Source organism: Myotis daubentonii, chromosome 13 (genome assembly GCF_963259705.1).
Source record: "Myotis daubentonii chromosome 13, mMyoDau2.1, whole genome shotgun sequence".
Lineage (NCBI taxonomy): Eukaryota > Metazoa > Chordata > Mammalia > Chiroptera > Vespertilionidae > Myotis > Myotis daubentonii.
Window position 1 is genome coordinate 47,177,053 of NC_081852.1, and position 14,476 is coordinate 47,191,528.

General features: G+C 46.6%; 1 protein-coding gene across 8 annotated transcripts in view; it reads left to right on the forward strand.

Annotated features, from left to right (window-relative positions):
- The window catches only part of SUFU (SUFU negative regulator of hedgehog signaling), a 90,360-nt gene that overhangs the window by 3,297 nt on the left and 72,587 nt on the right, over window positions 1–14,476 (forward strand). For all 8 annotated transcript variants that reach the window (XR_009448254.1, XM_059661249.1, XM_059661250.1 and 5 more), the window contains exon 2: window positions 1,663–1,797. Coding sequence is in view for 7 of the 8 variants with exons in the window: in XM_059661249.1 (XP_059517232.1) it covers window positions 1,663–1,797 (135 nt within the window). In the remaining variant the exon portion in view is untranslated. The remainder of the gene's footprint in view (window positions 1–1,662; window positions 1,798–14,476) is intronic.

Consider the following 14,476-nt stretch of genomic DNA (forward strand, 5'->3'; position numbering starts at 1 on the left):
GACCTGCTGGTTTTAAATAGAGCTTTAATTGCATGGTGTTGGCATGCTTGCTGGGATCACACATAGCATGCCTTTTATTTGGCTGTTAGTGTTCCTTTAGCACATGAACCCAGTTGCAAAGTGCACTCCATCAGTGTCCCAGGAGCAGCAACATTTTTGCAGTCTGTGGAACAGTCAGCTGTCCGAGACAGCTCAAATGCAGAGTGTTTGTGGGCTAAATGCAGACTTCCTTTCACTGATGGTTTCCATTTATTTCGTCTGTTTCTCAAGTCTACCAGTTTCCCTATCCATTCTGAAGAAAAGCAGGATTTTTTTTTTTTTTTTAAAGAGCACTAATTGCTCTACTAAAGGGAACCCTTATTGAATTAAATCCTCAGAGTGAGGTAATGACGGAATCTCTTCCTCAACTGCCTTTCTGTTGGAATTATGTGGGAAGTTTAATGTGGTCCTCAGAGGCCCCAAATAATTTAATGTGCCAGTTCTACCTTTGAGATGGTAGTCTCCTAGGATCATTTTCCAGATCCTGGAGCTCACAGGGCTCAGCCTGGCTTCTGCTGCAGTTATCTTTATCTGTGCAGAGGTGAGCTAGCCCAAGTTTGGCCTTTGTCACTTGTATGATAAAAGACCAGCTTTGGGCCCTGGCTGATGTGGCTCAGTTGATAGGAGCATTGTCCTGTACACCAAAAGGTTGTAGGTCCGATTCCCAGTCAGGGCACATGCCTAGGTTGCAGGTTCGATCCCTGGCCGGTCAGGGCATGTGCAAGAGGCTACTGACTGATGTCTCTCTCCCCCTCTCCTCCCTCTCTTCCTCTTAATCAATAAAAAATGTCCTTGGGCAAGGATTAAAAAAAATTCCCCAAACAACCAGCTTTGTCTGTGGGGTGCAGGCATGGGTCTGGAGGCATTGGGTTTGTTTACAACAAACTGGAATTAACATAGGGCACAATATAGTCTGTCTCAGAGGCAAGAATGAAGCTGAGCCTCTGCTTCCAGGAACAGTGCCCATTGGGGATGCTAAGGATGGACTTTCAACAGCGGCCAATTGGATTGACTGATGCACCTCTTGCCTTGAAGCATGACGTATTTGCAGGCACCATGAAGGAGAGAGAATCCCTGCCAATCCTATTTGGGATTGGTAATTTGAAACAGGAGGAAGCGAAGGGGGCAACCATCCAGTCTGTTTTATTTCTTTTTTTTAAAACATATTTTATTGAATTTTTACAGAGAGGAAAGGAGACGGATAGAGAGTTAGAAACATCAATGAGAGAGAAACATCGATCAGCTGCCTCCTGCACACCCCCTACTGGGAATGTGCCTGCAACCAAGGTACATGCCCTTGACCGGAATCGAACCTGGGACCCTTCAGTCCGCAGGCCGACGCTCTATCCACTGAGCCAAACCGGTTAGGGCCAGTCTGTTTTATTTCTAAAAGAGGTCCTACCTGTTGGGGATAGGAGAAAGGAGTCTGTCGTGCTTGGGGAATTGGGCAGCTTCTGGCCACCCATCCCATGGTCTCATCCCAGAGAGGTGTGGCCTCCCGTCAGTCATCGTTCACCCCAGGCTCCTTCAGTTTGGGGCCCTTTAGGTTTGTAAGACATCCCTTAGCTTCACACTGTCTGCTTTCAGGTTCACACTAACAACCCTGTGTTTTGTCTTTTGCAGGTTGGGAGGCCCAGACCCCTTGGATTATGTTAGCATGTACAGGAACGTGGGGAGCCCTTCTGCCAACATCCCCGAACACTGGCACTACATCAGCTTCGGCCTCAGCGACCTCTATGGTGACAGCAGAGTCCATGAGTGAGTGTGTGCCACTTGCCTACCCTTCACCTGCCTCTTCCTTAGCCTTGAACCTTTTCTCTGAGGTTTTCCTGAGTAGGGATGATGATGTCATAGTCCTGTGGGGTTGGTACTTCTCAGGTGGAACCTCTGAGTGTCTGTCCTCTGCCTGTATCTCCTTGTGCCAACGTGGTCCAGGTCAGCACCTGAGCTCTGCTTACCTGGTGCAGGAAAGTGTCGATGATGAGCTAGAGTTCTAAAACTACCAGGTTTTTCCAAGCTTGCTCTGGTGTTTGAGCTCAGAGGGCAGGCAGCATAGCTATGATTCAGAATTTGTGTTGATGCTTTTAAGTCTACTTTTTCTCTCCCCCCCATCCCCCCCTCCACTAGCTTATTATGAAAAATGTTATACATAAAGCAAAGTTGAAGAATTTCATAGTGAATACTCATATACCCACTACCTAAATTTTACCATTAACATTTTACTCTACTTGCTTCATCACGAATATATCCATCTCTATAGCCATCTCTGTCCCTTCATCCATTTTACCTACTTCCTCTTTGAAACAGATTCATGGATTCTTGTTTAATTTAGTGCTCAAAGCTGAGGTAAGAAAGGTGAGCGTTCTACCTTCTAGCATAAGTGCTAAGAGGTGTTAAATTGGAATTATGGCAAGTGAGTTTCTGGCAACATTCTTCTTCCATTGTCTTTTGTCTTCTCATTCAGTGAAAAAAGGCCAGAAGCATTGGTTCATTTATTCAGCATACATTCATCAAGCACCTATTTTGTAACAGATACAGAACATCATAATAAATGTGTTGGGAATAAAATCCCGAGACATAATTCTTGTATTGAGCTCCTGTTCTCGAGGGGAAGGAAGCTTAAAGAGATGGTTATAGTACTGAGTAATAAATGCTACAATCCATGGATGTGGAACATGCTCTGGGAGCAGAGTGGAGCGAGTGACTGTTAATCAGCCTGTGGGATCAGAAGCTCCAGGAAGGAGGTGAAGTTTGAGAGGAATCTTGTAAGAAGGGGGCTGGGCTGAGACCTGCACCTGACACTTTAGGACACCAACATTCACTTTGAGGACTGAGAGAGGCTTTTTTTTTTTTTAAATATATTTTTTATTGATTTTTTACAGAGAGGAAGGGAGAGAGATAGAGAGTTAGAAACATCGATGGGAGAGAAACATCGATCAGCCGCCTCCTGCACATCTCCCACTGGGGATGTGCCCGCAACCCAGGTACATGCCCTTGACCGGAATCGAACCCGGGACCCCTCAGTCCACAGGCCGACGCTCTATCCACTGAGCCAAACCGGTTTCGGCATTTGAGGACTGAGAGAGGCTTTAAAAATGTTCTAGCCCCATGTTTCCAAAACTTGTAGTGCTGCCTACATAATTTTTGCCACCTCTAGAATATTATCTGCTGTGTCTTCTCTGTAAACTAACCCTCCTTTTAAAAATTGATATAAATAAATCTTTAAAAGTTAAATCACTATCATATGTGGAAACCAATATCATTTGCTATCATTTAAAGGTAGTTATGGAAATAAACACAGTAATAACAAAGCAATGTTATTAAATTCTAGCTTAATACTGTGGCCTGTCACAGAATATTCTAAGCCTGAAGCCACCTTTCTCTTTGTTCAAGAGATTAGCAAGAAATATGAGAGAGGTATTAAAAAAATATGTTAAGCCCAGCCCGTGTGACTCAGAGGTGGAGCGTCGACCTATGAACCAGGAGGTCATGGTTCAATTCCCGGTCAGGGCACACGCCTGGGTTACAGGCTCGATCCCCAATGTGGGGCGTTCAGGGACATCCGATCAATTATTCTCTCTCAGCATTGATGTTTCTATCTTTCTATCCCTCTCCCTTCCTCCCTGAAATCAATAAAAATATATTTAAGGGAAAAACAGATATGCTAATACCGAATGGAACATGGCACCAGACATGATTAGAAAAACTGAAAGAGAATTGAAAAGGGAACTTTTTAAAAAAGTATGACTCAGTGTTATTTATTGTCACAGATAAATAGGAAGCACTGATGTAGCCCACCTCCCTTAGCTGTACAGCTGAGGTAAGTCCAGCAGCCTGCCAAAGGCCATACGGCAAGCTAAGGCGAGCAGCAGGGTCTCCTGACAGCCCCGCTGTTCTATGCTCTCTCTCGTGATTGGGAAGAAAGGAGTGTATGGGGCATTTGTCTTTAAGATGATGATACAAGCAAACTTTAAAATATATATATATTGACTTCAGAGAGGAAGGGAGAGGGGGAGAGAGGTAGAAACATCAATGATGAGAGAGAATCATTGATTGACTGCCTCCTGCAGGCCTCCTACTGGGGATCAAGCCAGCAACCCCGGGCATGTGCCCTTGACCAGAATCGAACCTGGGACCTTTTGGCCCGCAGGCCAATGCTCTATCCACTGAGCCAAACCAGCTAGGGCTGCCTTTCCATTTTAATTAATCCACAGCATATATTAAATGTCTACTGGATACCTCCTCCCATTAATATTTTTCCTTCTCCTCACAACTTGTTGAGGGTAGACAAGCAGAAGCCCACGGGTTCCGTGCATTTCTTCTTGCCCCTGGCATGCTTGCTTTGGGGGCAGGAGAGGAGCCCCATCCTGGTATCCCTAAAAAAGGGTGAAGAGTAAGCTGATTGGATGAGCCCTCAGATGGCTAGTTCCATCCAAGTTTTTTCCCTATTTACATTCATGAAAGGAAACAGGACAAGAGAGCACTTGTTTGGATTAAAAGGTTCTCAAGAGGCTGTTTCTGAAGTTGGAGAGATGGAACAAGTTCCAGCTCGGGGCAGCCGCAGGGGAGAATGGAGTGCTTTTCTGCGGACCCTAAGGCTACTCCCAACTGACTTCAGCAGCAGAGACTGTCCTGTTGCTCTTGCCTGGACTTGGGAGGTGTGAGACAGCTGAACGTCAGCTGCCAAATGCTTGTCGGAAGCTTGCAGCTCTGGCTTTTCCTTTGTGGCCAGGCAGCTGTGGACTGGACTGTAGAGATTTGTGGGGCTGTGCAAGAGGTGTTTCTCTGTGTGAGGATTTGGGGCTGCCCCTGGTGCTACAACCGGCCTAACCACAACGCACTCAGCTGTCTAGGTGTAGAATATTTGTCATCTCAGGCAGACTTCCCTGATGAGATGCCACTGGGCAGGTCATCTGCTATACGCGTCGGCTGGTTCCAAAGACAGCTCTGTGTGGTGTTGGCCCAAAGGGTGGCAGCTCCACAGGGTAGAGCCCACACCTCCTCTACTGCATGGTTGATGTGGGTCTCCGCCACAAACGCTGGCTTCTCGGCAGGGTTGTCCATGGAGTTTGGAGTTGTTCTTGCCCCCCTTGGGGACTGGAATTGCTGGTGACTGGTTTTCTATGCCTGCCTCAGGTTTTGCCTTTTCCCCACAGGTGCCTCGCAGCTGGGCTCTGCATGGAATGAGTTATTTATTAAAACACTGGATACAGATTAACTTTTTCACTTGTTGTTTTGTGTGGTCTTGGTCCTCTACAGATGGGAAATGCTAATTTCCTTCTTACAAGCTTAGTTTGCAGGAACTTTTTGTGCCATTTCATCCCCTAGGGTTTCCAGTGGAAATCCTGCCTTTGCCATAACACACCTGCCCTGAGAGCATGGTTTCCTCTCTGGTTGGGCATTTGCTTTCATCCCAGAGCTCTCATGAGGCTAACAACTGGACTGCTTCTGTAAGCACACACTGAGGGCAGGTCCCCGCCCTACCCCCAGCTGGGCACAGCAGGCTGAGGAAGTGCTGTGTAGGCCAGTGATGGGGAACCTATGACACGCGTGTCAAAGGTGACACGTGAACTCATTTTTTTGGTTGATTTTTCTTTGCTAAATGGCATTTAAATATATAAAATAAATATCAAAAATATAAATCTTTGTTTTACTATGGTTGCAAATATCAAAAAATTTCTATATGTGACACGGCACCAGAGTTAAGTTAGGGTTTTTCAAAATGCTGACACGCCGAGCTCAAAAGGTTTGCCATCACTGGTGTAGGCTCATTGGAGGGCAGACCTCCCTGAAGCTTTGGCCCCACTGCCTTTCTCTCAGAGGTGTTTAGTTTCAGGATGACTGTTGGTGTGACACGGTGACTGCTATCTGCTAAGGCAGGGAATCTGGGCTACCTGGAAAGAGCAGGGCACCCTTCGTTTTAGCCCAGGGTGCGAGTAGGGGCCAGCAGTGGGGCTAGAGCTCTTTCTGAAGCTGAAACCACCACTCTGGGTCGGACTTCAGGCCTCAGATCTCTGACTTTTGAAATGTTGAGACTTTCTTTTCTTTGGTAATCACAGGAACACCTAAGGCATTGTGGGGTCCCAGCAGATCTGTGCAGATGTGTGGTTTCATCCTTTATCAAGCATTTCATTTGCAGCATGGATTAGCTCTTCCTCCATGGGTAGTGATTCCAAATTGTCCCCTCAGCACTAAGGGGACAGTGGGAAGAGGTTCCTTGAGCTGGCCCAGTCAAACTCACTTTAAAAAGTCTGAGAGGACACCGTAGCTGGTTTGGCTCAGTGGATAGAGCGTCAGCCTGTGAACTGAAGGGTCCGGGTTTGATTCTGGTCAAGGGCATATGCCCAGGTTGTTGGACTGTGCAGCACACCCCACCAGCAAAGGTATGTCAAGTTCCCAATACGAGCAGAATGTTCGAGAAGATGATATGTTAGGGTTGGGGGACAATGAGAAGTCATATACCTAACTCCTGTCCCTGGAAACATCTTTCTTTTTTACCAACATCTATTTGGTAAGAAATGGCAGTGTGCCCTGACTGGTTTAGCTCAGTAGATAGAGCATCGGCCTGCGGACTGAAGGGTCCCGGGTTCAATTCCAGTCAAGGGCATGTACCTTGGTTGCGGGCACATCCCCAGTAAAGGGTGTGCAAGAAGCAGCTGATCGGTTTCTCTCTCATCAATGTTTCTAACTCTCTATCCCTCTCCCTTCCTCTCTGTAAAAAATAATATATATATATATATATATATCTACATCTACACTAATAAAAGAGAAACATGGTAATTGGCGTACGACCGCTACCCTTTTCATTGGCTAATCAGCGAGATATGCAAATTAACTGTCAGCCAAGATGGCGGCCGGCAGCCAGGCAGCTTGAAACTAACATGAGGCTTGCTTGCCTCAGTGACGGAGGATCGTTGGAGGAAACCAACGTTCCCCGGCTGCAGCTGCAGGCCTCTGAGCGGACAGTTTAAGAAACATTGTAACAAATACCGCCAGACTTCAGCCAGCAGATTCACAACATTGTAAACAAAGGCCAGAAACCTACTTTCAGGAGCGGAGGCCTAAGAGCTGGAGCCAAGCCTCAAGGTAAAGCTGGCCCAGAATAAAAAAAGAAAAAGAAAAAAAGGAGTGGTTGGGAACTTCAGTCACTCCCAGCCTGAAAACAGCCCTCAGCCCCTCACCCAGACTGGCCAGGCACCCCAGTGGGAACCCCCACCCTGATCCAGGACACTCTTCAGGGCAAACCAGCCGGCCCCACCCGTGCACCAGGCCTCTACCCTATATAGTAAAAGGGTAATATGCCTCCCGGCACCGGGATCAGCGTGACAGGGGGCAGCGCCCAAACCCCCTGATCGCCCTGCGGCTCTGTGTGTGACAGGGGGCGGGGCCCCAACCCCCTGAGCAGCCCTGCTCTGTGCCTGATAGGGGGGAGCTCCCCAATCCCCCCCACCCACGGGCCCTGCTCTGTGTGTGATGGGGTAGAGCCATAACCTCCCCATCGGCCCTGCCCTGAGTGTGAGAGTGGCGGCGCCCCAACCCCCTGATCGGTCCTGCTCTGTGGGTGATAGAGGGCGGTCCCCAACCCCCTGATGGGCCCTGCTGTGTGTGTGACGGGGGCAGCGCCCCAACCCCCTGATTTGCCCTGCTCTGTGTGTGACGGGGGCAGCGCCCCAACCCCCTGATTGGCCCTGCTCTGTGCATGACAGGGGGTGGCGCCGCAACCTCCCCATCAACCCTGCCTTGAGTGTGACAGGGGACAGTGCCACAACCCCCCAATTGACCCTACCCTGAGCGTGACTGAGGGTGGCATCGCAACCTCCCAATCTGCCCTGCTCTGTGCATGACAGGGGGCGGCGCCCCAACTCCCCAATCAGCCCTGCTCTGAGCCCCACCAGGGGCTGCACCTAGGGATTGGGCCTGCCCTCTGCCACCGGGAGCAGGCCTAAGCCAGCAGGTTATCTCCCGAGGGGTCCCAGACTGCGAGAGGGCACAGGCTGGGCTGAGGGACCCCCCCTCCCCTCCGAGTGCACAAATTTTTGTGCACTGGGCCTCTAGTATATATATAAAAGAAATGGCAGTGGCTGGGAAAGAAGATAGTGTGGATTGGAGCTGGAAACAGCTTTTGGCTTTATCTGACTTCTGTGGCTTTGAAGCTGCTTCTCTTACCCTGTGATCTTCAGTGCTTCAGGAGACTTAAAAAATGTAATAATAGCAAACACAGTTTTTACTGTGTGCAAGCACTATTCTTAGTATTTTATATGAACTCATCTTCACTATCTTTATGGGGTAGGGATTATTAATATTATTTTCCAAGGAAACTGAGGCACAAAGATGTTGAGGAACTTATATACTTAGCTAGTGAGTGCTGGAGCTGAGCTATAAACTCAGGGACTCCTGCTCCAGTAGTCCTCACCATTCCCTTCCCTTCGTTCGGAAGGTTGTCTGGAAGGATATCCAGTCTGATTAGCATATTACGCTTTTATTATTATAGATAGATTTTCATATCATTTTTAAAAAACATTTTTGTTTCCGTAATGGTTTTTTAAATTAGTAGACTTTATTTTTAGAGTAGTTTTAGGTTTACAGAAAATTGAACAGATAGTATAAAGAGTTCCCACATACCCTTTCTCTTCTCTGCTTATAGTTTCCCGTATTATTTCATACTAGAGGCCCAGTGCATGAATTCATGCATGGGTGGGGTCCCTCGGGGTAGCCTATGGGGATCAGACCTCAGCTCGCACCCCCAGGCTTGCAGCCCCACCTGGCGCCCCACCTGGCATCCCACCTTGGCCTGGCACTGCTCCCTCACCTGTTCCACCATCCCGCCCGTGGGGCGATCGGTTATGGGAGACCCTCCTCCCCCCGCTAGGGTCCCTCAGTGCCTGGGAGCCAGGTGGCAGCCCTTTCCTCTGCCGCCACCACCTCTTGCACCGTCTGCGGGCCAAAGGTGGTGCAACCGGGCTCCCACTTGCACCCGCCTTGGTCGGGCACCACCTGCTCACCTGCTCCACCATCCCGCTGCAGTCCTGCTTTTGTCGGGGGCCCATTGGGCGGCAACACCTCCACCTCCACTGCCACTGGCTGCCATCCAGCACTAGGTCATCGTTGATGCCCACCATGTTCCACGCCGCCCCCTGGTGGTCAGCGCACATCATAGTGAGCAGTGGAACTCCCAGTTGAGTGACTGCAGGAGGGAACAATTTGCATATTAGGCTTTTATTATATAGGATCTTGCATTAGCATGGTTCATTTGTTACAACTGATGAACCAGTACTAATAACATTGTTATTAACTAATGTCCCTACATTAGAGAGCCCTAAAAATGTATTAACTAATGTTCCTACATTAGGATTCTCTCTTTATGTTATGCAGTTCTATGGGTTTCAACAAATACATATTTTGTACCCACCATTACAGTGTCATACAGAATAGTTTCACTGCCCTAAAAGTGACTTGTGCTTTGCCTATTTATGCCTTTCTCCATCCTCCCAAACCTCTGGCAACCACTGACTGTTTTACTGTCTCTTCAGTTTTGCCTTTTCCAAAATATTATATAGTTGGAATCATAAGTAAAGTAGCCTTTTCAGACTGACTTCTTTCACTAAGCAATATGCATTTAAGGTTTCTCCTTGTCTTTTGGGAACTTGATAACGCTTTTCCTTTTATCACTGATTAATATTTCAGTGTATGTTTGTGCCATAGTTTATCCATTCACATATTGAAGGATATCTTGATTGATTCCAACTTTTGGCAATTTTGAATAGAATAAAGCTGTCATAAACACTCATATATAGGTTTTTGTGTACATAAATTTTAAACTCATTAAGGTTAAATTGCTGGACCATGTGATAAGACTGTGTTTAGCTTTGTAAAAAGCTGACAAACTCTCCTCCAAAGTAAGTACCGTACCTTTTCATTTCTACCAGCAATGAATGCGTTCCTCTCCTTCTGTGTCCCCACCAGCATTTGATATTGTCAGTTTTTTAGATTTTAGCCATTCTAATAGTGGTGGAGTGGTATCTTATTGTTGTATTAATTTACAATTTCCTAATGACATGAGATGTTGAACATCTTTTCATATACTTGTCTGCTGTCTGTATCTATTCTGCGGTGACATATCTTTGTTTTTGTTTCTCTCCTCCTCCTGTACCTACTCCACTTCTGACCACATATACTTTTTCTCACATCATGAGTTCAGACAGTGGAGCTAATTATGTTTTCTGGAATATTTTCCTTTTGGCTACTTTTCAAGCCATTAAGTGAGTTAGTTCCCCTGAGTAGGTGCTAGTCAGGGGTGGGCAAACTTTTTGACTCGAGGGCCACAATGGGTTCTTACACTGGACCGGAGGGCTGGAACAAAAGCATGGATGGAGTGTTTGTGTGAACTAATATAAATTCAAAGTAAACATCATTACATAAAAGGGTACGGTCTTTTTTTTTTTTTTTTTTTTTAGTTTTATTCATTTTAAACGTCCGGCCAGCGGGCCGTAGTTTGCCCACGGCTGTGCTAGGTCCACATCTGAATTCCATCTTTGTTGATTTTAACTGGGGCTGGCTCATGAGTTCTAAACCTTCTTTTCCCCAATGATGGTATCTTCCGTAAAGTCTGTAGCTGGTACTGAGGCCTACAGCCTCAATCCCAAGGTTCACGATTTCATTGTGTCCTCCAAAAAAAAAATATAGAAAGATTTTTCAACTGCAGACCCTAGTGAGCTTAACCTTGCCTTAGATGAGAGAAGAGTATACCAGGCTCCTTGAGGCCCCAGCCAGACCTCAAACTCTCTGTCATGGTTGAATGAGATCAAAAGGATTTTCCAAAATCCAAAATTTTCCTGGCCTATACTTTTCCTGTTCTATCCATTATTGCTGGCACCTTTTAGTTATAAATTTGCCTTTTTTCTTCTTGATTTTAGAGAGAGAGGGGAAAGGGGAAGGAGAGAGAGAGAGAGAGAGAGAGAGAGAGAGAGAGAGAGAGAGAGAGGGAGAGAGAGAGAGAAACATTAATTTGTTGTTCCACTTACTTATGCATTCATTGATTGCTTCTTATATGTGTTCTGTCTGGAGATCAAACCTAAAACCTTGGCGTATCAGGATGACACTCTAACTGAGCCAGGGCTAAATTTGCTTTTTTCATTATAAAGACAGTTGACCTGTTTTACCCAAAATGTTGGAAATTAGAGAAGGGTGGAAAAAAAAATTCCTAATCCTGTCACCTTTTGTTTGCAATCCTGTATCTGTCCTCATGATGGTTTCTGTAAGCAGTTAATCATGAGTGATGCTTTCCCAGGTGTGTGTGTAGGGCTTCTGTCTTGTGTTAGTCCCCTCAGTTTGGGACTTAACATCTTCTAAGGCTTCCCTGCTACCTGGCTAACACTGTTTTCTAAATGCAGTTGGCTCACGGCTGCTGAGGTTTCCAGATACTGAAAACAGCACATTTGTTTGGGAAAATGGCTCCTACCCATTGCCATATTGCATTTTTTTTTTTTTTTTTTTTTTTTTTTGCTGCTTAACTTCTCATAGAAGTGAAGAGCAGTTTAGGTAGTATATGTACCAGCTGTGCTGGCTGCCCACCTCTCAGTTAATACCTTGTGTTTTTTTTCTACTGGGCAGTACTTTGATTCTTTAACTATAGATTAACATGCCTGGTGGTGATAGTCCTGAGGCTGTGTGTTGTTCCTATTTGTTGATTTCCCCTTAAAAAGGTGATCAGTGTTTGGATTTGGTGGTCATTGTCACCTGGAAGTAAACACCATGAGCCTCCTTATTTCTCCCTTTCTTGGGTGTGTGGATACAGAAGATGTGAGACTGGATTACAGAGTGCCCAGGCTCCTGGTACACAAGGTTTACAGAAGGTTCACAGTACAAGCACAAATGTCAAGAGATGGATGAGATACTTTTCAAGCAGTTGCCTGAAATAAATGGCTACCATCTTAGGCTCATGAGGCGTTCTGACATATATGAGAATCAAATAATGTACTAATACTGTATGTATGCAGCAGGATCTGGTCAATGGATCTAGGAAAAAGGGTGGCCCACTGTTCTGTCCTGGCACTGGGTCTACCTGATGTTGGGTGGTACACCTGGTTCCCATTGTTAATCATCAGCCTCTCTCCTTCATTTGGAGGGTCGGCCTCTCGTTCATTACAGTGATAATCATTGTTGAGACAGTTCTGGACATGAGTATAGAGTAGTGAACAGCATACTCCTATCCTGGACTTCATGGAGCCTCCAGTCTTTTTGGCTGAAGGGTCCTTTAACTGAAAAACATTGTGGGGAGGTGGGCCTAACAGTCTCGGAGCCATAGGTCACCATGCAGGACCTCCTTGCCTCCTTTTCTGCAGCCATGCCCTGAGGCCTGGTGGAGGGCTCTTTGTGAGCAGAAGACCTGTGGCCCAGAACCAGAACCGTTGTCAGGATTGTTTGGGGCCAGTTGCCCATTTATCAGTGAGAATATGGGTTTATCGGAGCTTCTCAGAGTGATGTGGTTCACTGGGCTCCAGGCCCTTTATTTGCATGTCAGTAAAAGCTAATGGACTTCAAAGATCCCTTACCTTCCTACTCCCTCCCTTGTTATTCAGGCTTCTTGCGTCTTGGGTCATAGGACCAGCTTTGCCATAAGAAGGCCAATCAAGGAGATGTTTTGTTTTTCCAGCACTGACCCTGCGAGTGCTTGGAACCCTGCCTCTGACCACTAGTTTCCCTTACTCTGATCTCAGGCTTTTCAACATGAGGTCAGGAACTCGGGAGCCATGCCTGTGGGGAGGGGTAAGTACTAAAGAATGGGGCCTGGCCCTGGCTCCCGATCCCAGGGGGTCAAGCTGGCGGCTGCGCTTTCTGCCTGTGATGGATTTGATTCCCAAATGCTTCAGAAACACTTGGTGGTGAGAGGAAAAAACATAATGGAAACAGACAGATGACACTTGCCCTAACCCCTTTTCCTTCTTGCTCTAGTTTTTCCAGTGTATTGGGTTGCAGACATACTGGATTCCTGCCCTCTTAAAGCTGGTGTGGCAGTTTCTCATTCCTGTAGCCAGGGGTTTTGCATAGAGAAGGAGCCCAGAAGGATGGCAGTAGCTAAGCAGGGAGGCTTTGAGGTTGGAGCTTTGCAGGAACATTGCTGATGTGGGTCCCTTAGTTCTGTAGCCGGGGGCAGTGGCCACAGCATTTCATGCATGTCACTCCTCTGCTCAGACCATCCAGTGGCTTTCCGTGCGGTTGGTGCTCCCTGAAGCTGTACAATGCTCTGGTCATTCAACCATGTGAAGACGGTAGTTAGTGAAAATAGCTAGTGCAAAGTCCCTGAGGCAGGAAGGAGTCCAAGGAACAGAAAGAAAGCTTGTATGCTTGGGACTTGTAAGAGAGGAGAGTAGTGGAGCAAGATGAGGTGGGAGAATTTGAAGGCATTGTAAAGAGTGTGACATTTAACAAGTTATCTGTTCACCGGGGAGGGAAGCAAAGGGATGATGTGTTGGAGGCTAGAAGTGGGGCTTTAGGAAATTTTTGCAGTAATGTGGGACCAGCATTGGTACAAAGGCAAGAGAACAGAGTTTAGTGATGGTTTTATTTCCCTAAAAAGGAAACAACAGCAAAAGTGGCTCAAAGGAAATGCCATTAAGGTATTTGAATCTGACTTTGATAGTGACTGAGAGGAAGACTCATTGCTTTTTAATACTGTCTTATCTTGTTTGTGTTTGAATGTCTCAGCCTGATTATCTTTTTGGATGGCAATGGGAATATTATTACCATTTAGCATTTGCTCAGCTGTGACATAATGTGCTCATGTACAGAACATGCAAAAATACAGTCCTTGGGGAACTGAGATGCTGAAAAGATTTGTTTCTTCCCATTACCCTCAATCAGATATATTAATCTTCTAGGGCAGCTGGCTTCCCAAAGTTCTGGAGGATAGTGGGTGGACAAAAGGCCCTTGAGAAGAATGCCTGGCTCTTGGGTATGCAGGAAGTCCCCAAGCTGTACACCTGTATGCAGGTGGCACCTCATTTCCCAAGTCAGACTGTGGTCTTGCTGCCATTGGCCTAGCCCTAGCCTGTCTTTTTTTTTATTTTTAAAAAGATCTTTGTATACATGTTGCTTTATGCCAAAGCCAAGAGTGTGGCAGCTGTCATAATGATGCCAAGAAGCCCAGGCACCAGGCTCTTCCTTGGCCCAGAATTCCTAGAGAGCATCAGGTTGGCTTGGAATCCCCCAGGGTACTGACTGACCTTTCAGTTCTTTGGTGGTGGTTGGGAGTGGAGGGACAAGGTACAGTAGGTCTCCACTAGGGGAGAGTGAACTGTGAGTTTTCACCACCCTGCAGAGAAAGGGTAAGCTGCTGTGGGCTTGGTGTTTTTGTTCAATTTAGTGTCTCAGTTTGGGAAGCTCTGCTCACTGGGATAGAGTTAAGCCACCCTAAGTGTTGGGAGCCAGGTGAGTTTGC